Below are 24,916 nucleotides of genomic sequence, written 5' to 3' on the forward strand. Positions count from 1 at the left end.
CAAGCAGTATTTTTCACATTCAAAATTTGTGACTCAGTCTGTGAGAAGACGGTTTGCAAATCACCAGCCGTTCCTGCTGTCAGTTTTTATCCAAGTACAGTGTCAGGTGTCCCTTCCCTTAGCACTTTTTTTGGGCTAACACCCCCTTGCTGATGGGGAATATGGGGGAACCCCCCCAGTAGTGTGAGACCTGGAAGATGCTCAGAAGCCAGAATGCCCCTGGGTTGCGATGTGCAACACGCCCAGCTGGGATCACCTCCTCCCAGACAAAGCACGGGGTGCCTGGGTGCTGCAGGGACAACCTGGTTTGTCATCACAGACCAAGAATCTCTCCAGGAACGAAAATCCATCTGTGCAGCTTGGGCTGGTTTGCAGCAGGTGGGAGACGTGCCTTTCCCCTTCATCCTGAAGGGATAGCAAAGCACTGGACAGCTTTTCTGCAAGGCAACAGCCAGTTCTGCTGCAATCTCCCTGACTTAGAAGAGCATGAATTCTTCTCTCTCCTGAAAAATTTATGTAGATAATTACTTCTCTAAAGCGATGTTCCTGGGGTCGAGATTTTTCCTGGCACTGAGAGATGCTGCAAGGGCTTTCACAGTGGCCACTGGAAGTAGGCAAAGAATCAGGATTGTCTGCATGGAGGACTTGCCTTTTGCTCAAAGCCTTTTGTCTGCACAGATGTGGACAGTGGCAGGACAGTAAGCGGGGCAGGTCTAAAGGAGATGAGAAGCCTGTTAGGTTTGACGTTACAAAGAGAGGGAGATAAACCTGTCGTACCATCCACAGGGGAGGAAACGCTCTAACGGGGAACTGGAGGTGGCCCCGCTCCAGAGGAGATCATGGAAAGTAAAGCTGGTTGCTGGTCCCTGCAGTCCTTGAAATGAGGAAGGTACCTTGTGTCTCCGTTTGAACCCAGTCGCTGGGCTGAGGCAGTCAGTCCCCAAAGCCAGGGGAAGAGCTCTTCCTCTGGGCTCTGCTTCGCCATAGGGCTGGGGAAGGTGCACCCGGGGCTCTTTTGCTCCCTGTCACAGCTGCACCGACGGCCGTACCTTCCTGGCCGTGCATTACAACAGCAATAGCTTCAGACAGGAGAAAAAGGAGTTCCAGTCGGGAGAGGAGAATTTTGTTGTCAATGGAGCGAGTAATGTCCAGAGTCCACGGGAAGCGAGGGCCGTCGGTGGCATACAAATGCAGAGGAACAGACGTGCAGTGCCGGGAGTCCTGGGAAGGAGAGGCTGCAGCTGGGGGCTTGTCTTGAACTGGAAACTGCCTTTGCCCTCACTTCCCCGCCCATCATTTGGAGGTAATCCTCCTTTTGGATGGCTTGCCGTCTGCCTTGTTTATCTGCAGACTCTCCGGAGTCCCAGCTCTCCATGGTTTGTACATGATGTACAGTAACACGTTGTTTCAGAGCTCTCCTGCCATCTCCAGGCTTTCCGTTCCTGCCCTCCGTCGCCTGTCCCCTTCCTAGGCTACGAATTCAGCTAGCAACTTCCTTGGGTATTAAAATATGGTTTATTCATATTTTTTTTGAATGCAGCAGCTTTAGATGTAGAAATGATGTGAAAACCCAATTCCTCTGTGGTTCCTTGTGCTGTGCTTGCTTCTCTTGCCCGACAGCACTGCTGTCAAATCTCTGGTAATACTTCAGGCACTCCTTCTCTCTTCTCAACACCGTAAAAAGCAGAAAGCAGCTGCCACATCTCCCTAGGTCTGCGTATCTTTCCTGTTTGAGACCATTTAAGTGAGACACTAACACCCACACACTGTACCCTTGCCTTGCAATAACTGGCTGGTGAGAAAGCTCTCAGCACTGCTGGCTGGCCCCCGTGACACCCTCCGGGGCCCTCAGCTCGTTGTTTGCATTTTGGGAGAGCATTTAAACGGCACTCCCATGGTGGGGAGCAATAATGGCTTTTCAGCTGTGGCTTTCTGGCGTTGCCGAACTCCCCTGGGCCCCTCGGGACTGGCTGTGCCGTTGGTTCTGGCTGCCGTCCTGGCACTGCACCCAGGAAGCCTGGAGCTGGGAGCTTCCCAGAGCTAAAGGGCCCTGCTTAGTTATTGCTGTAGGTGACATGCTCTTCAGCAGCATCACTGCAGGTGCAAAGGGATCCCAAGCTTGGTGGAGCAGAAAGGGGCAACCTCAGTTCTCAGTTTCTGGCATTCTTCACCACCTCCAGAGCCAGTCTTGCTGCATTTTCACCCCACAGGACACCGCTGTTGGTCTGTAGCCTTGTCCCTCGGTAGCAATATCCAGCTGTTTTCCCTCTGTCCTTGCAGCGTTGTTGGGAGGACTAAGCAACAACACAGCTGATCATCCCTTTGGCGTAACTTCAGCCTTGTTAACTGACCGTTTCGCAAATACCTTGTGCAGGGACCTGCCGGGCGTCACCTCTACAGAAGAGACCACAATTCCCTTATTGCTCATAGACACTGCTGGCTGTGGCCTGTTTGAGCTGGAAGTGGAGGATGAACAGTCTAAGGGGAACCCAGGTACCATCATTCAGAAAATTTTGTTGGCCAGAATTGAGAGCCAAAAAGACTTGTCTAAGAAAACTCGGGGATTCTGAGCAGGGGATTAAATGCACATCTCCCAAAATTTGGGAGGCAGCCTTTTGGAGCAGCATACTGCAGATTCTGGATTTTTAAACCTGTGTTTTGCTGCAAAATGGAGGGTAAAGTCAGTCCAGCCAATAAACTAGTGAAATAGTTCACATTTGTATTTAACTTGTCCTCATTAGATCTCTCTGAACCAGCCACCATCCTGAATAGCCAGTTGCTTGTGGCAGGCTTCCTGCAGTCTCTGGAAGGTCTGAGCACACGGATCTGAGCATGAAGCTTGTTTATTTGATCATGGGGGTTTAGAAATGTGGGGACTTGAAAAAGCAGAATAAAAAGGAAAGGTGGAGTTTTTTCAGTTGCAGCATAGAGAATTGAATTTTTAGTGAGGTCTAGGGTCTTGCTTCAGAGGGAGAATAATCCATTGCCTGGATTATCTTCGATTTCTTGGATTGATACGGGAAGGCCAGAGAAAGCCAAGTGCTGTTCAGAAAGCTCTTCTTAAGCTTAAGCGAGCTGGTGACTTGGAAAGGCAAGAAGCAAGCGCTGTGCAGCCCTGGGAATGGGGCTGTGTAGCACATTGCCGTCTAGCCGAGCCAGCCAGGTTGGGAATCGTTACCCTGGCGCAATGCTGGACTGCAGGCAGGACTTCCCTTAGCTTTTCCTTGCTGTTTAAGGGGAGGTGGGCAAATTTCTCTGAGCTGCAGCGTGTCCAGGCTGGTGCTTCGGCCTCTGCCTGCCAGCCGGTTCCCATCACCACCCCTTCTGCTTTCTGCCCTAGGGGAGGTGCAGCTGGCCGGTTTGCACATCCAGGCCTTGGTGGAAGCTGGCGTGAAGGCACAGGACATCGCTGTTGTAGCCCCCTACAACCTCCAGGTGAGGTGACCCTCTCCTGGCATCTCCCCTCTCTTTCCGCATGCACGCAGAGCAAACGCACAGAGGTGGATTCAGTCCTTGCCATCTCCGGGAGTGATACCAGACCGTCCTCAGAGAGATGGAGGGGCAAGTCAGCAGAGCCAAACTGTGTAATCAGCATTTGTGGCCAGCTTCTCCACATTTAAGCAGCTTGAGGCCATGGAGGGAAATGTTAGTCGGGTATTTTCGACTGCTAGCCTCAGGAGTCAGTGCTTGACCTCGAGGAGATGTGAGCGCTCATCCTTGTGGGTTTGAGAGGAAGGGACTTTACCAAAACAGTGCCGTTTTAATCCTTTTCACCTTGCGCTTTTCTTTAAAAGATACCTATCGCATGTTTTTCAGGTGGACATGCTAAGGGAGCACCTTTGCCACAGGTACCCAGAGCTAGAAATTAAATCAGTTGATGGTTTCCAAGGAAGAGAGAAAGAGGCAGTGATCCTGTCATTCGTGAGATCCAACAGGAAAGGTAAGAGTTCCCTGCTGGAGAGTTACTCCACGGGGAATGGGAAAGAAATAGGAACTGTGGGACTGCTAAAGGTCGCTCGTCGTGTTGCCAAGTGCTGCGGTTTAATTGCAGTTCTGACAGTCTCTAGCACTTTGCTCTGAATGAATTTACTGGCAAGAACCTTCCTTTTCAGCCTTTTTTTTTTTAATGAACGAATATATTTGCTGTCACAGTTGCAGAGGAAGGCTCCCATGCTAGGCAGCAGGTAAAAAGGAAGCCAGGACTGCTTAGTTTGAAGGTTTTCAGGCTATTGAGGCCTCAGAAATTATTTAAACTGGGGTCCTAAGAATGGCACATGTCAGATTAGCACCACGTTTACTGGGGTGCTGAGCACCTCCCGCAAAAGGTGAAAATTCAAGGGGCTTATTTCTTGGGTTTGGAGCCTATTTTGGGTCACTTCCCTGAAGAAAGCAAGCAGGAGCTGGCATTACAAGTCATGCGCAGAAAATGCTTCTTTTGGGAGCAAAATCTAGAGCGGAAAATCGAGTTCTTTCCTATCAGCAACTGCAGTGAAACTTAATAGCTGGAAAAAAGCTGGTGCCCCGGAGCCACGAGGCTCCTTTGGCAGAGCCATCGGCCCGTGCTGAAGGGTTTTGTGGCAGCCAGCTCGAGCGGAGGGCATGAGTGGGACCGCTCCGTGAAGCGCCTCTCTCCTGTGCACGGATCGCTGCCCTTTTCAAACCCGCAGTGACACACGCCTCTTGCCCTGCTACCTTTGCTGCCAATGCTGCTGAAGGTGAGACACTGTGTATGTGCTGGGAGTGCTGATGTCTAGGAGGAAAAAAGGGGAAAGGATGCATGGAAGGAGGAGGCTTTTTCTTTTTTTTTTAAAGAAAACCTAGAGCAAGAAAAGCAGCGTTGGGGAGAGAATGGAGGTGGGGGACAGGACTAAGAATAGTCCTTATTCATGAGTGACTCACCTCGCCTTGGCTCAGTGGGAGCTGGTGTCCTCCGTGAAGGCGTGCGTCCCCCAGCCCCCTTCCCATGCACAGGCAGCAGCCAAAGCTCAGATGCGGTGCAGGAATCGCTCGCTTTCCTGGCGGCACGAGGCAGCTTCTCGTGGTGTCTGGGCATGGCTCTGGTCTGCATGGGGCACAAGAGATGTTGTTAGCGCCCTCTGAGACCCTTGGGAGAAATCCATACCCTTTCTGCAGCTGCATTTCTCAGCTCAGAGGAGGCCAGGGACCTTGAACAGCAGTGCCTGGCGCTCTGCAGCCATTCCTGATCCAGCAGGAAGCCCTCTTGCCGGATCAGAGGAGTTGGACTTGCCCCTGCAGTCAGGCGAAACCACATCAGAGAAACTGGAAACCATTCTCTAAGCTGCAGAGCACAGAGAGGGATCGCCCACACCCTGTTCCTCAAAGGCCGCTCAGACTAGACTGCTCAGCCACGGCGAGGCGAGGCAGAAGCAGAGCCAGGCTGGTCACCGCACCGGCGGAGGCATTAATTTCCTCCCGACTGGCCTCCTCTTTATCCCCGGGAGCTGGAAACTCAAAAGCCGCCCACACTACCCTGCTCGCTAGCTGATCCTCACTGAGTCATCTTGGCATTTGCTAGCTCTTACTGCTCTTCTTTGAGAAAATAGCCAGAGAGCAGAAGCAAACCTTGCAGAGTTGCCTAAATGGCTGTTACTGTAAACCCGCCGAGAGTCTGGGGGCAGGAGGGGGGAGCTGTATAGGACAGGGTGCATTCCCCTACCTGCAGTTCCTCTCCTGTCGCAAGGTGAGCCTCTTCCACCTGGCTCCATATTGCATTTGCTCCCAGGTCCCAGCCTGATCTTGTGTCATGGACCACCCAGGAAAATATTTCTCCTCTCCCCGTGTCATCCATCCTCCTCCCGACCCCAGGAGCTAAGTGGGGAGCCCTGGCTCTGGCTTGCAGGTGGTGAAATGGAGGCAGAAAGATGAAGGTGACGGCGTGAGTCAGGGACCAGAGTCCAGCAAACGCTGGCTCCCACCCTTTGGCTAAGCAACCCTTCAATCCTTTGGGCCAAATCTAGACCTGGGGCCAACGCTGCACCCACTGACAGTCCTAAGCCCCTTGGTTTCTTTCTCACAGGCGAGGTGGGCTTTCTTGCGGAAGACCGGCGGATAAACGTAGCAGTGACCCGCGCCCGGCGCCACGTGGCTGTCATCTGTGACACCCGCACCGTCAGCAACCAAGCCTTTCTGAAGCGGCTGGTGGATTATTTCAGCCAGCACGGGGAGGTGCGCACAGCCTTCGAGTACCTCGACAACCTCGTGCCCGAAAACTACGCTCAGGAGGGCCGCGGTGAGCAGCAGCAGGGTGCAAAGCTCCCCGCAGCATCTGGCCCCAAACCGCAGCTGCCTCTGGGGGGGAAACTCAAAGCAGCAACCACCAAACCAAAGTGTCAGAAGCCAGAAGCGCGTTTCGCCCCGAACGCAAGCGGAGCTGGGAGAGAAAGCCCAGGGACAAATGGCATCGCTGACAGATTCAAGGCCATGCTGGTGGCCTTCCTAGAGAGCAGCGAGACGCAGTTGGATTTCCCCCCGTCCCTCAATTCTCACGATCGGATGCTGGTTCACCTAATGGCAGAGGAGTACGGGCTGCAGCACGTGAGCAGCGGGGAAGGGAGGGACCGGTACATCAGCGTCCGCAAGAAAGAGCCTGCCGAGCCTTTGCCCCCCACAGCCGCCCCCCCCAGCAAGCAGCTCCCCCTTCCTCAGCCACAGCATCCCAGCAGGGAAACTCCCGTCCCTGCCGAGCCAGGAAGAAGCAGCAAGAGCTCAGGGGAAGTGGACCTGAAAACCCTGCACCTGGAGAGAGTTCAGAGGGAGAAAGCCAGGCGGGAGGAGGCAGCGAGGGAGGCTCAGGAGCCCAGTGCCAGCCTTCAGGGCAGCAGCAGGAAAAAAGACAAAAGCAAAGCCAAAGGTAGGTCGCTCTCTTCGTAAGCAGCACAATTAATGGTCTTCCCTGAATGGATTGTGCTACTTAATCCCCATGGTTTTGCCTCCAGGCCTTGGGATTTGTCTGCACGTGTGGAGCATGGGATGTGCCTCTTGGAAAGCTCTCTGATGCTTGTCACTGCAGAGATGTGAGAACTGGCAGGAGTGTGCATCAGTTGGCTGCAGCATCTGGGGGAGAGGGGGTTTGGATGCCTGGAGGCACATTTCTTAAGTTGAAAGAAAAACACTGGGGACCCTTTCCCAGGAAGAGAGGCTCAGGAGTTAGATGGGAGGCTCCCAAATGTAGGGAGAGGAGCTAAGAGGAGTACCTGGCCCACACTGAAGGACGTGGCTGGCTCCTAAACGCAGAGGCAGGGGAAGACTGAGCCACCAGGAGCTGACGTCCTCTCTGCCAGACATGGTCCCTTCCTCTTCCCCAGCCCCCTTTTAGCAGGGGGAAGCACCCAGGCACGCTGCGGGTGGGAGCCTCGAGCTCCTACTAGTGCCTGTGAGCACAGGCCAGAGTATACTGGCACGACAGGTCTCACAGGGGCTGAAATCCCAGTCGCTGCAAACGGTGACTCCCTGGACCCGTGCTGCTTCTCACTAGCCCAGGCTGTAGCTGCCGGTTGCTTCTCAACTTCTAAGCAGTGGTTAAGTGGCCAGGTCTCTTCCCCTTTCTTCTCCCCAGGCAAGCCAGCAGTTAAGAGTGGAGCAGACAGCATGGTAGAAGAAGATATCGACGCTCTGATTTCTGCTGTCGTTAAAGCTGACAACACCTGCAGCTTCCCCCGCTGCAAAGCCAGCGTTACAACCCTGGGACAGCTTTGCCTCCACTGCAACAGATGCTACTGCCTCAGCCATCACATCCCGGAGGTACGCGTGGGGCCGGGCAGCCTGCCCAGGGGTTTGAGCACGGAGGGGGCTGGAGAGGAGGAAGATGTGCCAAGCAGCATGGGTTTAACATGGGAATTTTCCCCACCGAGCTCCCCAGGCAGGATTTCCTTGCAAGGAGGGTAAAGCAAAACCCTCTCTGCCAGAGCTTTTGCTAGAGCTGCAGGTAGAAAGGGCTGCCAGGCATTAACATGTGGGCTCTGCACACCTCCTCCTGAGAGCTTTTCCTTTTTCCCCCCTTGCTTTGAGCCTGTCTTTACCATTCTCTGGCATTTACACTCCCGGGTTGTGCAGATAAAGCAAGCAGAGAGGAGAAATGAAGAGGCTTGGACTTAAGGCAGTGACTTGAGGGAGCCTGGGCACTTGATTCCCAGCTCTTTGCAGATTCCCTTTCCAACCTGGGGACAAGTCAAGGCTTGAGCCCACACAGAGCAGTGCTGCGTGCCTGCTTAGCAATTAGGCATTTCCTTAAGTGCCTTGCTGGCTTGGAGCTGCGTGGCTCCGCACTGTGCCGCCTCAGCTTTAGCTCCCATCCATACCTGAACGACAGCAGTCCCTCAGCCTCCTCTGCTCTGCTTTCTTGTGGCGGAGGACTCTCGAGCAGGCATCTCAGCAGCCCTGTAACGTCCTGCACCTCTGTGGGAGCAGCATTGCGGTGGCCGCTGAGCCAACAGCTCCTTCCTTGCTGTTCTTCCGCAGCTGCTTGACAGCCCTTTCCTCCCCAGATCTGGGAAGGAAGGAAACTGAGGTTAAACTGGTGTCGGGCTGCTTCTTTCTGTTCAGGTGCAGAGGCAGGCAGTTTAAACCCCCAGGGTTGGCAGCGTGATGCTTTGTGGTAAGCTGGCCTCGGGGTTTGAGTCCTGCGGGCAGAGCTGGCGTGGCTGGGTGGTGGCTGTGACGAGTACGCAGGCTGAGAGGTGATGATTTTCCATTTAGCCACAGCCTCCCATGCCCGTCGTCCCTCGTCCGGCGTCACCCAGGCATAGCTCTTTGCCGCGTGGAGCCTCCCGGAGCTTAGCAACGTTTCGCGAGCTGACCTATAAATCCTCCGCATAGATTTTCCCCTTGTCAAGTACTATCTGTTTCCATGGCAAAGAATGGTTGTATTTATGGTCATTCACAATCCAGTTGGGATATAAATTTATTTCCTGCAGAATCGCCTCTCCCTGCTGAATTGTAATGAGAACGCCAGTGAGAAACAATTGGAAGGATAAAATCCACAGCAACGAGTTTTTCTTGCTTCTTAAAGTTCAGCCCTTTTTCCAGATGTTATCAGGTGTCGATGTGAAATAGCCGGGGACCTCCTACCCATGCCTGGCCCTAAGCGGGGCTAGCGCGTACCTGGAGCCATCTCAGGGGGGCCGGAGCCTCTGCATATGGGGGGTCCCTGTTCAGAAAGCGCTCGTGCCCCCCTTTAGCAGCCCCCAGCTGCTGAACCCCTCCCCATCTAGTACAGCACAGCGGACCCCACTGGATGATGTTCAGCCTGCGCTCCAGCACCTCCCGAGCAGGAATTACTGCCCACTTTAGAGCTGGTCTGGAGGGTCTGTTAGCTACGGCCGGTTTAGATCGGGCAGCAGGCTCAGAAATCCCAGTCCTGGCTAGGAGCCACATGCCAGGCGCTGCGCACGGCTATTCCTGGCCATTGGCAACCTGCTCCAGCAGCACTAACCGGGCGGGAAGGTTGGTCACAGCGCTGAAAGAACGGGCTGGGACCCTCCGATCAGCTTATGGTCGTGAAAACATCCAATGACTTTGGGATGGACCAAGCAGAAGGGGTACGCTTTTAGGATCTCTAATTTAGACCTGGTGGAGATGATTCAGGATGGTGCTGAACTTGGCTTAATGCACCTTAAACACGGCCTGGGCTTCAGCGCAGGTGGGTTTTGGAAAAGGTTTGCCTGCACAGAATTAGCATAATGAAGCTTTTCTGATTCCAATACAGAAGACAGATCTAATTGCACTAAAGAAGCAGATATATGGCTAAAAAGTCTCTTCTCATTTCCCAAGTCACCCTTCCTGTTTCACTCCTTTTCCCCCAAGTCATTCTGTATTGGCAGGGAACGTCATCGGGAGCTCAGTTTTATTTCTAGCTCTGATGCGAGAACCGTGACAGATCCAGCTGTTCAGATGAGCGTGAGTTTCCCCCAGATGTTTAAAGTTTTGGAAGGAGACACTTAAACCGTCCAAAAGGATGATTTACCTGCTGTGTAGATTCCAGAAGGAGAAAAATTACCTTTGTATTTCGTTCCGTGTTAGAGGAGCTATAAATAAATAGGAGATGGTTTTAGGGGCGTGCAGAGCAGGTGGAGGAGGAATTCCAGGCTCCAGGAATGAAATCGCCTGATTCCCACGTACGCGATCACTGCCCTGTTTCCCGCCTGCCCCCAGTGTCGGTTCTCTCTCCGCCAGGTTCACGGCTGTGGGGAGAAGGCCAGGGCCCACGCGCGGCAGAGGATCAGCAGAGAAGGGGTTCTCTATCCCGGGAGCGGCTCCAAAGACAAGTCCCTGGACCCAGCCAAGAGAGCCCATCTCCAGCGGCGCCTAGACAAGAAGCTCAGCGAACTGACCAGCCAGAGAAAGAGCAAAAAGAAAGACAAGGAGAAATGAAGGACCTGAGTGCTGCTTTTTTAACCTTGAAGTCACGGGTCAGGCTACATAAACCAAAGATGCTGTTAAAGCTACAGGGCTGTGCTGAGCCCGAGAGGGAAATGGGAGCTCTCATTTTGGGTGGTAGACAGCTTGGAGCCAGTGTGCCTGAATAAAGTCGCTGGGCCTCCCTGAACCACAGAGCTGAGTCGGAGGAAGGGGAGCAGCTTTATTTGTCCTGGTTATCCTTATTGACAAAGTAATGGATGTGCACAGAGGGGCTGGAGAATGCCCGTGAAGACGGAGATTAAAACACCTAAAGCAATCAGCTGTTGCTGTGACATTTCTCCCTGCTACAGTAAAAAGATAAATGTCCGCGAGCGGGGGCGTGGGAGGAACTGAAACCCCTGGGTGACCCTCTCCTCCAGGGAGGGTGACTAAGGAAATGGGTGCCTCCAGCTCCGTTTTCCCAGTCTAGCAATCCTCCCAGCACGGCTTGGAGTTAGAATGGCCTGGCACGGCCACACGGCAGCCGGCAAGACCCGAAGTCCCGTGCTGCCCTTTGGGAGCAGGCAGAGCTGGGCCGCGTCCCCTCCCCACCGTGCAAAGGGGCTGCGGGGCGCGGGCTCAGCCCCACCGGCCTCTGCCCTGCAGCAGGATGGGGCCCATGCAGGGCTCAGCCCTGCTCCGGGGCGCCTGGGGATGGGGAGGCCTCGAGTCCTTACCTTGCTGGCACCACGGCGAGCTGCTCCGAAACGCCCAGCCTGCTGCTCTGGGAGAGCCGCCGTCCGCCGCCTTCGCTCGCCAGCCCTCCCGGTAGCACTGGTGAGGTCTCTCCCTCTCCAGTGTGTGCCGTTCCCTTCCCCGGCACCTCCCAGACCTGCCGAGGAGACGCGTTTCTTTTCCCTGTCCTGCCCTTGCTACAAAGCTCCTTGGAGGCCGATGGCCACTGCGACAGCCGGCAGCAGCGAAGGCAGGGTACGGCCATACGAGCTTTGTGCAGCCCTCCCAGGCAGGAGGGAGCCTCGGTTCAGCGTCACCCGTCCCGACGCGTTCCCTACTCCTGTACCCCCCAAAACTAACCCATCTCCCATGTTGTTTTCTGCCTGCTGAGCCACATCTCCAAAGCATCTCTCCATCCACCCCAGCCCCCGGCCGTATCCCCTCTCCTTGATGGCTCCGAGCGGGTACCGATGCATCGCACGGGGTCCGCCACCCCCTGGGGAATAGCTCAAGAAGCCACTTTTTGTCCCCAGGGTGGCACATGCAGGCCCCAGGGTGAAGGAAAAGGGGCCGAGCTGCCTCGACAGAGGAGTGGCTGGAGAGGGGCACAATAAAAAGCCCCAAACCACACACGGCCCATCATTCTGGGACTGAGCACCGCAGAGCTTGCCCAGCGGTGATTGCGGCACCAGTGGAAGGCACTCATCTCATCCTGACCAAAGGCTCAGCAGTTTGCAGGGGCTGCAAGACAGCCAAGCATTTCCATGTCTGTCCCTCCTCCCAAGTGCTGGATGAGGTAGCTAATAAGCCAGTTTTCCCCCAAACTGCAGTGCCTGTTGGTACTGGCTGTGAACACTTTCCAAAAAAAACCTTCCTCATCTGTCAGTAAACCTCATCCTTCAAAAAAACCCTCCATCTGCAGCCCCAGTCCCGGGCAAACCTCATGCCTCGGTCCCCGGGGCCGGCCGTGCGTCGGCCCGCGGAGGGATGGCACCGGCTCGCGGCAGCAGATGGGACATCGGGGCTCCGGGAGGGAAAGGTGGGGAGGGGGCAGAGATGGAGCACGGGAGAAGAAAATCTGTGCAGCGGCGAGCGGTGCGGGCATATACGGGGGGAAGAGCCGGAGCAGTGCCTGCGAGGGGCTGCGGAGGGGGAGGACGCGACACAGAAATCGCAGCCTCGTCCCAAAGCGAAGGTCAGGCAGAGAAGGCAGATGAGCAGAAAGGAAAATTGCTGCCAGCTCCGGGTACCACCACGGTGTTAGCTTTAATCAGGGATAAGTGGCTCATTCACACTTTTTTCCCCTGCTCAGATCATTCAAGCAACCACATCCCTGGCCGTGCTCACCCCTGCCTGGCTTCCCACCAGCATTCTGCAGGCAGGGAAGAGCCAAGGCTCCGGCTGAAGCGAGGGATGCGTCCCCAGGGCATCCTCTGCCCGCCAGCCCGTGCCATTGGGGAGCCCCTCACAGCCCTCCAGCTGTCACCCCCAGAAAGCCGAGTGGGCATCGGCTCCCCAAAAAACCCCAAACCTTGCCCAGGGGCTGCTCCTTGCTTGGGCCAGGAGCCCACGAGCAGACAGGATCCAAACAGATTTTTCCCCTCCCTTCCCCCTGAAACAGGAGTTGGGCTTAAAAACTCTGAAATTAGGGGTATCTCACGTCCGCCTTCGGTCGCAGGTCCATGGCCTTCCTCTGCACCCAGATTTCGGATAAAACAAGCGAGCTTTGGGGTGAGCAAGTCAAAGCGTGACTCCAGGACCAACAGCTGTACAAAGTAACCCCCAGTCGCGAGATTCGCCTCAAAAGAGCAGGACTTTGCCGCGCTGTTGGAGCAGCCCTGAGGGTTAGTTCAGCTGGGAAGAGGGGCTGGGGTGGGAACCGCTGACCCCAGCCACGCTGGACCGTTGGGGGATGACTCTCAGCCTGGATCTGACCTCAAACCTCAAGAGGCTGAAAAACCACTCGTCAAGTCCAGACCCCTCTGCAGCCAGCAGGGAGATGGGCAGAGATTTACTCTGCCTGGAAAAAGATGGAAGGAAAAACCGTATATAACAACAAATGCTTTTTCTGCTGTTATTTCTCTTTTCCCATTCTCACTGGAGACGTTCAGCCCCAGTGCAGCGTACCAAAATCCTTCCGAAACCCAACAGAAAAACCACACACGCTGAGAGAAACCACGCCGTGCCGGCACTTTATCAACCCCCTCTCCATTTTTCCCCGTTTGACCACAAACCGCCTTCCAAAGAGATCCACCCCCTCCCCGGGCGCCCTCGGGGTCCGCGTTCGAGGGCCCCACCGATGTCGGGGTCCGCCGGGGAGCACGTGGGATGCTCGGGAGCCCGGCTGGCGACCCGGCAGCGGTTTGGGGAGGTGGGTGCTGGTTTTGGTCCATCTGAAGGGAGGGCTCCTTTCTCAGCGGGTCCGTTCGCAGCCCCCAGCGCATGCGAGGGCGACCTGGGTGGGGAGAGACGCAGCCGAGGAGTTGCCGCGTCCTCCAAATACTTTGGCAGCAAGATGCTCCGGCAGCGGCACGCCGGCAGCTCTGCCGTTTTAGTGCTACAAAGTCTCGCTCAAGCCCTGCCCGGCTGCAAACGCCGTGTTGTGGCAGCTCCCAGCCGAGCCGCCGGCCGGGCAGACCCCCCTCTGCCCGCTGTCCCCGGGGCAGAGCCGGTGTCGGGGTGCGGGACGCCGGGGCGCGACGGGCTCCCCGCCAGCAGCCTAGTTTCGCCGGAGCGGGTGCCACATGGAGACGGGCTTCCTCAGCGTGGCCAGCATCTGGTTCCAGTGCGTGATGCCCATCCCGCTGGCTGCCGGGCCGATCAGGACATGGCCCGTGTTGTCGGCGCGGCCGTCCTCGCCGCACTCGGCCACCGTCACCCGCAGGGAGAGGTCCTGCGGGGGAGCGCGAGGCCATCGCAACGATCCGGCATAGAGCGGCCGCTGCATTGCTCGCGCTGCCGCCGCCCCCCGTACGTACATATCCCCGACCCTCCCCAGCCACACAGGCACACACAGCGTACCCCCCAATACTAGCCCATACATACGCATCCCCTATATCCCTCCCCCTGTAAACACGCATCCACAAAAACAGCCATACCCCGTACCTACACATCCATGAAAACGGCCATACCCCGTACCTACACACCCCTCTCCACCCCCACCCCATTCATACACCCCCCCATACCCCGTTCATACCCCGCACCTGCAAACTGTATATACTTATCCCCCTACACAACCGTACCCCATATATATGCATCCTGCTACACCTCGCCACCAGTTACACATCCCCCTACTTCTCCCACATCCCCTAGACCCGTATATGACCCGTCCACAGACACAACCGTACCCTGTACATGTGCATCCCCCAGTATCCCCCAACCCACACACACATCCCCCCCAACAGCCACACATTCACATCTCCCCACGTACTCAAAAATCACGTACGCACATCCCCTATACACACACATGCCCCATACGTACACATCCCCTATAGCCCCTACGTACATCCCCCCAGCCAAACATGCACATATATGGCCCCCACCCCACGGCTCCGATGATCCCCCGAGCCCCTCGCGCCCCAGGAAGCCCTCACTAGCGCAGGGATTTGGGGACCTCGATGGGATGTGCCCCCCCCCCCCGGCTGCGCCGTGCCCCCCCAGCCGGGACGGACCTGGAGCACGATGGCCGGCACCGAGAAAATCATGGCCTCGTTGAACACGGGGTTGGTGTCGTCCCTCTTCACCGCTGTCTTCTTCTTGCTGATCTTCCTCCCGTCCTGCAGCAGGTACACCTTGACGAAGGGATCTGCTCGGGTGGGGGGAGAGAAAAGCCCCGGGGTCAGTCATGCGTTTGCCCTGCGACGTGGAGAAAGTGGGGGGAAGCCTCTCTGGTGGACCTTCCTGGTCGGGTCCGTCCTCAACGGGAGCCACTCCGATAAATACCCGTGTAGCGTGGCAGGCTAAGCCAGGATGAAAGCCCACCTCCCGCCTGCAGAAGACCCAGGCCCCCGCGCCCACCAGGCAGCCCCTGCTCACCTGCGGTCACTTTGCCGTTGGTCCACACGAGGTTCTTGGCTTTGACCACCACCACCGTCAGGCGCTCGGCCGTGGGCAGGTAGCTCAGGGAGAGCAGGATCTCCCCCACCGTGTCCACCGCCTGCGGGACACAGCGTGCCATCGCCCATCAGTCCCAGCCCGCCAGGGAGGAGAAACCCCCCAAAATCCCAGGTGGGAGGTGGGCCGCCCTGCTCACCTTGTTCATGTCCTGCAGGTAGAGCCAGGCGTTGAAGGGACGCGCGGCCAGGTCGAGGTCGGAGAGCTTGAGCTCGGCCACGCCGGTGCTGACGTTCCTCTCGTCCTCGTCGATGCCGAAGACGGAGAAGCGCAGGCTGTTCTCCTCCAGCGCCGCCGGGTCCAGCGGGATGGAGAAGCGCTCGTCGAAGGCCACGGCGTAGGCGCTGCGCTGAATCTGCCGCAGGGAAGCGGGGGGGATTGCCTTGATGCGTGCCAGGTTTGGGGGCTGCATCCGAGATCTACCCCGTCTCTCCCGTGGGAATCGCAAGGAGCATGCGGCGTTGGGCGGCGCGAGCAGGGCATGCCCCCGCCCGAAGGAGCTGGCGGGTCCCAGCCTCCACGCGGGCAAAAGTTATTTCCCACCCGACCGCAGCAGCCGCTTGCCGATTGGGGTACAAAATAGGGGCTGTGGCCTGCCCTGTTGCCTATTAATTCTTTTAATTAACAATTTAAGGTTGCTCTGGTGCTGTCAGATGCAAAAGCCAGGCATCCCTGCGCCCTGGAGCTCGGATGTGCGGCCGGCTCGGCCGCTCCAGGCTACAGGATTTGGCCGAGGGGGTGCAACCCCAGCCCCGCTCCGAGCCGGAGCCGGCGGGCTTCGCAAGCCCTACACGCGCCAAATGGGGACGATGCTTTTTGCCAGACATCATCTCTAGATCACATGGTTCACTTGGAGCAAATGCAGCAGCAACTCCCCAGGGCCCCATCCTGCAGGGTGCTGGTCACTACCTGGTCCCAGAGTGCTGGTGGGGGAACTGCTCTGAAATCAGGCCTTTAGAGACTGGTTTTCCCCTACCCCAGCCCTATTTCTTTGGGCACCCAAGGTACCACCCAGAAATCAGGGTTTTGTCCTGAAAGGAGGCCTGGCGCTCCCGCGGGATGGAAAGCCGCAGCCCCGGACGGTGCGGAGCAAAGCGGAGCCACCCGCTCCCCGCCACCCATCCAACGCCGGGTGCTGCGGTGGAGAAGGGATCCCACCGCGGGAGCGGGGGGCTCGGCCCTGAACCCGTCGGGCTTCATCACCCCGAGCCGCCGGGACTCCCCAGCAGCGGTGGGGAGATGGGTCTTCTCATCCCGAGGGCTTCCTCGTGTCTGTCTGTCTGTCTGTCTGTCTGCCTGCCTGCTCCTAGACGTGCTCCATCCCTGGATGAAGGACACGAAGCAGCCGGCGAGGCGGTACCTCGCTCTCTGTAGCCCTGAGGGCTGGCTGGCTGCAGCCACATTATATTTTGGGATCGCTGGATGAAAGGTACAACTGAAATATTAGCGGCTATTTAAAAACAAAAAAGCCAAACCATAAGTACTGTAAAGCATTAAAGGCAAAGAACCCAATGTGTCTTTATGACTTGTCTCAGGACAGCAAAAGAGGGTAAATAGCGCTGGTGAATTATAAATCATGATGCTAAATAATAAATATCTCCAGAGCATAAATAAAGAGCCTGATCTCTGGATGGAAAATGGTCTTAAAAGGGCGCTGTGGAAATACTTTAAAGGCAGTGGTTTTGTGCTCGCTGGAGCGGTACCTCCACCCCCGTGGAAAGGTTTCGTTAGCGGGATGAAGCTTTCTGCTCCTGCCTGGAAGAGCCCGATTAAATCAAACCGGCTGACCCTGAGCTTTGCAAAAAGCAGCTGCTGAAAGAAAACCGAGGCTCCTGCATTCCGAGAGCAGCTTTTGGGGCGCTTGAAAAGGGAGGGTTTGCCCCCAAACACCCCTGGTTCTGGTCCTGCCGGAGCCGGTGCAGCCGCCCGGCTCCTGGGCCGCCGCGTCCCGGCGCCGCGGCTGCCGCAGAGAGGAGAGGCGGCTGCGGGGCTCCGCGCTCGGGCTTCCTTAGCGCGAGTCAAGCGTGCGGGGCCGGGGCGCGACGCCGGCAGCGCGTGCCCAGAAGGCCGCCGCTCCCCAAATCCCGCCCCAGACTGCGTCCTCCTCCGCAGCATCCCCGGCCCAGGGGAAGTCGAGCAGGAAAACTTGCCGCGAGCCACGCTCAAGACAACAAGGTCATCTCACATCCCAGGCAAGAGGGAAAAATTTCTGCCTCTGCCGGGTCTGTGATGCACAAACCCATCCGGACACCCCGCACCGCAGAACGCCGCAACCCCCCGAGCGGGGCTCCAAAAATCCTGCGCCGACTGCGCCCAGCCCCAGCGCGTCCGGACCTCCCTGCTCCCAAGGCCCCGTCGCCGTCTTGGGGAGCTCGGCCGAGGGGTGCTGCCACCAAAAAGCGAGCGACGCCACGTACCCGCAGCGTTTTCGTGCAAAGAGGGGCGAGCGGCTCACCCGGGAGATGCCGACGATCTGCTCGGCCGGGAGCAGGCTGATGCGCATGAAGCAGGACTCGAAGCGAGCGTCCTCCTTCTCCAGCAGGTCCTTGCCCTGCAGCAGCGTCACGTGCAAGGTGGCCGCCTTCCCGTCGTACTCCATGGAGACCTCCACCTGCCCCACCGTGAAATCCTGCCCAAAGTTGTTCCCGATGGAGGAGATGGAGCTGAGGGAGTCGGCCGAGATGGATTTCTTCAGAGGGCCGTAGGGGGCCAAGCCCAGGTCTTTGCTCATCAGCTCCAGGCTGCCCAGCTCGTTAATGCTCTCGAAGGTGTCGTCTGCCCGCAGGCTGCTCCGGCGGATGGGTGAGGTCCTGTCCAGCGCCCTCTGCGAGCCCGGGGCCATCCCTCGCTGCGAACAGGGAAAGGAAAACCAGGCGATGCAATCCCCTCCCTTCGATGCAATGCCATCCCTTCGCACAGAGCCGGGGACAGCTGGGATTCGCTGCCGCCTTTTTGGATGCCTGACGGCCCCTGCTTGGCCTCAAGCTGCCGCGGCAGCAAAGCCTGCGCCGCCTGCAGCTCCCAAGCCCTGTTCACAGCTCCGCGCCGATCCCCCAACCTCTCCAGCAGCACCAGGTCGTCTCCGACTGCTTTTCCCCCCGGGAGAGGATGCGGGTGATATTTTTGCCCCTCCAGCAGCTTGCGGATTGCAAAGGGAAAGGAGGCGAGCCAAACTTTTCGCCCTTTTACCTTGTGTTTAACGTCTGAACACGCCGCCCCGTACTTTTGCTCCAGGTAGCGATAGTCGTAGTTGGGGAAGGGGGAAGGCGCCGGGTAGCTGCCGGAGCGCCAGAGCTTCCAGAGGTTGACGGCGGCTATCCCCAGCAGCGCCAAGGCGCCGGCGGCGTAGATGCCGATCTCCCACCGAGGCGGGCTCGTGGCGACTGCGGGGCGACAAGAGGCACCGTCAGCTGGCCGCGGCCCCGGGCCAGGGGCTTCATCCTCTGCTGCTCCCACGCCAGAAACTCAGCTCTGAGCTACGAGGATGGGATCGGCCAAGGGGGGGATAAACCCCAGCCTCTCCCTCGGTCGGGTTGCAAATGGTGTCGGGCAGCAGCTTTGCCAGCCAAAAACATCATCGTCCTCGCTTTGCTTTCCTGGGAGGCGAAGCGCACGCGTACGTCAGCCCCGCTCCCCAGCAACCGGGGGAAATGGGTGAACGGCTGCGTCGCCCCGGGGCGCTGGGGGCCCCTCACCAGCTGCGGAGCCGTCCCGCTTACAGATGTGCTCAGCGCACATCTGCATCGCCCCTGCCACCACGGGGAAACCCTCGCTGCTGCCTGGCTTCCCACGGGCAGGGGATGCCAAGAAAATCCAGAAACAAGGAAAAAAAAAAAACAGAAAACCACCAAGCAAAAAGCTTTTGGAAAGGGGGGAGCCCCCCCGACTGCTGCTGCTGCGATCCAGGGAGGAGAAAGCCCGGGCTTGCGGCTGCGGAGCGGGGAGGACGCGGCAGCCCTGCGATGGCACGCTGAGCAGTTGTTGCTGCATTGCACCAGCCTCCATCGCACCAGCGACCGAACCAACACCAATCACTCAGCGTAACACAAAAAAAGGGGAAAAAAAAAAGATTTCTCATTACAGAGCGCTGCCGGGGAGTCCTCCCGCGTCACGCCGCGGCGCTCCCTCCTTCGGCAGCAGCTTCAGAGCCAGAAAAAGCCCAAGCCAGGCTTACTCCCACATCGCATCCGAGCAGAGGGACAACCCGCTGCTCCCCCCGCCCCAGACCTCCTCGGCAGGAGCCAGCAAAGGGATGCAGCAAAAGCAACCAATATCTGCACCCAAAGCACCTCATTCTGATCCCTCCCGAGGGCCAGGAGCAGCCCAGCGGGACCCCTCGGGATAAAGGCTTGGGGTAGGAGCCAGATCCTGCTTCTTCCACCCCAACCGCAGCCCCTCACGATCCGCACAGGGCTGTGGTTTGTCCCCCGCGCCCCGGCTGCGGAGGCTGGGGAAGCGCTGCAGCTTTCTGGGGCGCTCCTGCGCACGGAGGGGGTCAGTGCCATCCGGCTCCAAGGAGTTTGCACGCTCCTGCTACGGCAGGGGGGCAAAAGCAGGGCAAACCAACCCTTTACTGGCTCCCACTTCGGAATAGCTCCGGGTACAAACCAACCCTTTACTGGCTCCCACTTCGGAATAGCTCCGGGTACAAACCAACCCTGTACTGGCTCCCACTTCGGAATAGCTCCGGGTACAAACCAACCCTGTACTGGCTCCCACTTCGGAATAGCTCCGGGTACAAACCCCAGCGGAGCTGGAAACCCGCTTCCTGCTCGTAGCCGCCCCCCTTCCAGGGCTGAGCACCACAGGCTGGAAAGCTTGGGGGTTTTAAGGGTTTTCCCCTCGCATTGGGGAACTAAACCCTGTCTGCAGGTGCAGCAAAGGGTTCCTCCTGCAGAAAGCAGGGAGGAGCAGCAATCCCCCCGAGAGCAGCTCGGCGTGCAAGCCCTGGCCGGCTCTGCCCCCAAACCCTTCCCGGGGCTCGCTCAGGAGTACTCACCGCTTAAGCGGTAGCTGCTTACGTGCCCGTTGTCCATGGCAAACGCTCCCCGCTAGCGGGACAGCCTGCAATGCGTGAGACAGTGAGTTAAGATAAAGGGAAAAAATTAAAAAATAGCTGCCTTTTGATTTTTTTAGCAGGGATGCTAAATAGCTGCTCCCACTCCATCGCTCCTGGCCTTGGCTCCTCTTGCAGGCACAGCGCAAACCTGCACTAAAGCATCTCCGCCACTAACGGAGGAGCTAAAGGAGGGACCGAAAACCCCGCAGGAACCAGGAGAGCGGCCACGCCGGGACGCAGAGCCGCACGATTCACCTCAGGGCGTTTAATGGGTGACGTTTTCTGTCGCTCTTTGCGCGGACGTCTCCGCTCCAGGAGCCCTTTAAGCCCTTTGCTGCTTTTCTAAGCTCTTCTCCAGCTCAAATCTTGCTTTGCCTTGCACGGCTTCCCTCGGCCTCCCCGGGGCCGCTCTGCGCGGCCGCGGGCCGGGGGAGCAGCCCCGCTTCGGGGTCGCGGCAGGGCTGGATGATGCCGGTCCCCGGGAAGCGATTCCTGCAGCGGGAAAGCTCGATGGCCTTCCTCCCCGCAGGGGCTTTCCCAGCTGAGGCGTACGCGAGAGCCATCCCAAACGTAAGGCAGCTGCTCTTCCGAGACAGAGCCCAGCGAAGGCACCGTGCGATGCCGAAGGGGATTTCTCCAAGCCAGCTGCTTCCCGCTACGCGAAGGAGGTTTGGGATCCCCTGCAAACACCCAGCAAGCAAATCCAGCGCGAACTGAGCCAGCACCCGCCTCGCTGCCGGGCATCTGCGCCGGGAGATCGCGGCCCGCGGTCCACCGGTGCGGTCCCCCAGACCGCGATCCCCGAACCCCAAGCCCAGGGACACATCTTCAGCACCACACAAAGTCTCCCCACCAGAGCCCCCCAAACTCCCTGCGAAACCCACGGAGCCCCGAAGCGCGCTCGCCGCGCGGGAGGAGGAGCGGGCGCTGCCGCAGATGGACGGGCACTCGCGATTTGGGTACCACCGTGCCGCCCGCCTCAGACGCTCCCAGATGCAGGCGCTGTAGGGGTGATCAACCCCCCAAAACCATCCAGGCTTGGATTTTAATAGCCAAAGGTGGCAACTGCAGTGCATTATAGCGTAAATTATCAGCCGTGCTGGCCTGGCACGGCTGGGGCCCCTCTCTGCAAGGGCCACGCGGGGCACCCTTGGGGTAACAGCAGGAGGAGGGGTTTCTAAATGTAATCGAGCCACCAACCCAAAATGACAGCAAGGCTGGGACAGGGCTGGGAGACCCCCGTCTCGTCCCTCGCCTTCCTTCCTCAGTCATAAACCTCTGCGTGCAACGGAGAAACCCTCAGTAAAAAAAATCTCGTCTGAGAACGTGCTAAACTCGTGTCACGTATGGACTGAGCTCAGCTTAAGGGACACTTTGCTGCTTAGCGCTGGAAATCCACACTGACACCTTAACGGTGCAACACTGCGGAGATTTACCCCAGGCAGCCTCTTTTCAGGGCCTGACAAACTACCGTCCCTAATTAAGAGGCTCCGTTTCTTTTGATGTTTCCCCATGGTTTTTTTTAATAAGAAAACACAGAAGTTTTCAGGACCAACTTTCTCTGCAGAAGGGCAAACACCTCTTTTCAAAACCCTCCATGTCCAATTTTCCATTTCTTTCAAAGCTTTCTCCCCCAAAACATCCTTTTCTAATGAGCTCTAAGCAGCAAGGGAGCCAGATTTCCAAGGCATCACCCAGAGAGACACGGAGCGACGGCAGGGTTCAGCACGGGAATTAAATTAGGTGGTATCTTCCCATTGGCAAAACAACATCAGCCTTGCCTGAGCAAACGAAGGTGCGAGGCGCTCGGGGAAGGGATTTATTGCATTTTGTGTTAACTAAGCTCTCCCCTGCGAGTGTTTCACGGGGACGCCGTGTCGTCCCCCCAACCTGCCTTTCAAATCCCTTCCTGGGAAAGCAAACCTGAGGGACGAGGAGGGGACGGGCACCGCGCTCGCACCGCCGGCAGCACGGGGACGGACACTTTTCCCCCCTGGAGACCCCGAGGCTCGGCCGAGCCCCCTCCGCCCGCCGCAGCAGCCTCTGCCGAGGGACCGGGCAGCTCCGCTTCCCTTGGGAGCTGCTGCAGGGCTCGGGATACCTTTTTCCGCTTGGGGGGGACGATAAAATGGCTCGATGCGGGGAGAGAAATGGCAACGAAAGGGGGGGACCTCCCCCAGACTTCGGGGGGTTTGGCACATTGCTGCGCCCTGGCATCGTGGCCGTCCGAGGCCCGAAACAGCTCGCCCAGAACCCCTGGGTCTGGTCCCAGGGCACCTGGGCCAACGCGGGTACGGCCCCGCGCCCCGCAGACCCCCCCAGAGCGCCCTGCAGTCCCGAAACGTCACAACCCAAGGCGTAAAGCGCAGCAGCGATCCCCGCGTTCGGCCTTTCCTTCTCGCCCTAACCCAGACACCAACGCCCCGTTTCGCCAGGCCCCTGAGACCGGGCTAAACTCTCCTCACCGGTGAGCGTGGCCCTCCAGCAGCGCCCGTCCTCTCCTCCAGCCCCGACCCTGCCGCTCGCACGCACCCATCCCGGGCTCTGCGCGAGGCTCTTCACCCTTCCCCATCCCGCTCCTGCCGAAGGGGGAAAGCCCCGTCCGGCCTCGATCCGCAAGGCAGAAGAGCAGGATCGAGTTTGCTGCCGGCACATTTGTCCAAAAAAAAAAAAAAAAAAAAATACAAACGCATCCAAAACTTGCAAAGCAGAAAGGTTTGGGCTCTGCCCCTCATCCACGCCGGACCCCAAACTCGCTCACCCGTTGCCCTCCCCATCCCGCCGCCGGAGCCGCAGGAGGCGAAGCAGCCACCTCCCCGCAGACCTGCACCTCGGGCGGCAAGCGGTGCACCGATCCCACCGGTCCCACCGGTCCCGCCGATCCCACCGGTCCCGCCGATCCCACCGGTCCCACTGATCCCGCCGATCCCACCGGTCCCGCCGATCCCGCCGACCCCGCCGACGACGACCCTGCACCATCCTGCAGCTCCCACGGCCGTGAGGCTCGGCCTGGGAAACGCCGGCTTCGCCATCGGCGACAGCCCGGCTCCTTCCCAACGCGTCTTGCTGGATTTTACCTGGGCCGGTGAGAGCAGCGCGGGCAGCCAAGCAAATCTGCGGGGCCGGGGGCGAGGCGCGGGTCCCGGCCCGCAGCCGCCGCATGAGCCGCGCAGCAGCAGCCGTGCCCTCCGCGCCGGCCCCGCGCGGGGCTGCAGCGACTGCCCCGCTCCCGGAGACCGGGAAGCGGCGGGGAGGCGTGGGGAGCCCGCTCCTCGCTGCCCCCAGCTCCCGGTGGGTGCCGAGTTCGGCGGGGACGGCTCCGGGATCCGAACGGGCCCCCGCTCCGATGGGCGACGGGCTGGGAGGCTTCGCCGCAGCCGACCGGCGATTTGGGACGGGCTGCCAGGCTCTGCCGCCTTCCCCTGCCGGCGCCGGCTGCGGGCTGCAACCCCCGGCTCACTCCTGCAATGAGTCGGGCGGTCTCTGCGCCCCCGGGGGGCCGGGCCCTCCTGACCCCCCGCCAAGCAGGGGAGAAGCATCCCCCGCCCCGCCGGAGCGGGCCGGGCGGCCCGCAGAGCCCTTCCCACCCGCGCTCCCCCGGCCGCGGCGGCCGCCGCTCCGCTGCCGGGAGCCGCTCCGGGGTGGCGAGGAGCCGCTCCGGGGTGGCGAGGAGCCGCTCCGGGGTGGCGAGGAGCCGGGGCTGCCCGGGGCTGGCGAGGAGGCGGCTCTGCTCGCCCGCCGCGCCGGGGCAGCGGGGCTCGGGGCGCCCGGGGGCGCCGGGGCCGAGGTGCCGAGCGCTCTCGCTCTGCTTTGCCTCCCCGGCTCTCAGCACCCAGCCCCGCGGGCTGGCAGCTTTCCTGGGGAAAACCCCCAGCCGCCCCCCGAGCCCCCGGCCCCGGCGGGAGGAGCCCCGGCCCCGCAGGGCAAACGCGGGCAGCGGCCCCGGCCCCGCTCCGCAGCGCGCCCCACGCTGCCGCAGCCCCGGGGCTGGACCCCGAGCGGCCCCCGCCGGGCAGAGCCGCCCCCCCCGCAGGGCAGAGCCCCCCCCCCGGGCAGAGCCGCCCCCCCCCCCCGGGCACAGCCCCCCCGGCCCCGACTCACCGCTCCTTTGGGGGAAAAAGGCGCCTTTCCCGGCCGGCGGCGGGGGGACGCGGGCGGTGCCGCCCCGGGCTCCGCCTGGGCTGGGGGGGGGGGGGAGCTCCCGCCCCCGGCGCCCCCCACGCTGGGGTGAACCGGGGACGGCTCCGGCCTCCCCCCGTCCCCCTCCCCCAGGTTCGGGGCTCCCCGGCATCGGCCGCCTCCGGCCCCCGCTCCCACGTCCAGCGGGGCCGCCCCAAACCCCCTCCTGCTGCCCGGGGACCCCCACCCGCCCCCCTCCTGCAGCGCCTCTGCGCCCCGCAGCTCGCCCCCCCAGGGGCCACCCCCCGGCCCCTGCTTCTGATTTCTCTCCATCAGGAGCTGCGTCCCCTCCTCTTGCCCCTCCGAGGGTGCTGCTCCCCTCCAGAAAAGCCATTTGGGGTCTGTGGATCATCACCCCCGAGCCAAATCCTTGGATCCTCACCTGTCCCTAGCGCAGGCTTCCCGGCTGCTCCTCTCTCCTGGAGGGATGGGAAGGGTGGCGGCAGCCTCCTCCCTCCTCCATCCCACCTCCCC

The 24,916-nt window shown here is 59.4% G+C and overlaps 2 protein-coding genes across 3 annotated transcripts in view; one reads left to right on the forward strand and one right to left on the reverse strand.

Moving 5' to 3' along the window:
• Positions 1-10,528, forward strand: part of IGHMBP2 (immunoglobulin mu DNA binding protein 2) — a 44,585-nt gene extending 34,057 nt beyond the window's left edge. The window contains exons 10-15 of one of the 2 annotated variants that reach the window (XM_082318598.1): positions 2,375-2,493; positions 3,341-3,435; positions 3,817-3,940; positions 6,038-6,871; positions 7,577-7,761; positions 10,192-10,528. In XM_082318598.1, the coding sequence (XP_082174724.1) occupies positions 2,375-2,493; positions 3,341-3,435; positions 3,817-3,940; positions 6,038-6,871; positions 7,577-7,761; positions 10,192-10,389 (1,555 nt within the window). In that variant the 3' untranslated portion in view covers positions 10,390-10,528. The other variant, XM_082318599.1, reaches the window with a different exon arrangement.
• Positions 10,529-13,810: 3,282 nt separating this feature from the next.
• On the reverse strand, positions 13,811-20,246 carry SYT12 (synaptotagmin 12; the record flags this gene model as incomplete). The annotated part of the gene is made up of 7 exons (XM_082317274.1): positions 20,204-20,246; positions 18,394-18,587; positions 17,660-18,052; positions 15,344-15,559; positions 15,127-15,247; positions 14,763-14,896; positions 13,811-13,984 (listed from the first exon to the last, which is right to left on the reverse strand). Exons 1-7 carry the CDS (start codon positions 20,238-20,240, stop codon positions 13,811-13,813), a joined length of 1,269 nt encoding a protein of 422 aa, XP_082173400.1. The 5' UTR covers positions 20,241-20,246.
• Positions 20,247-24,916: the final 4,670 nt, after the last annotated feature.

This window comes from Platalea leucorodia, assembly GCF_965183815.1.
Source record: "Platalea leucorodia genome assembly, chromosome: 7".
NCBI lineage: Eukaryota > Metazoa > Chordata > Aves > Pelecaniformes > Threskiornithidae > Platalea > Platalea leucorodia.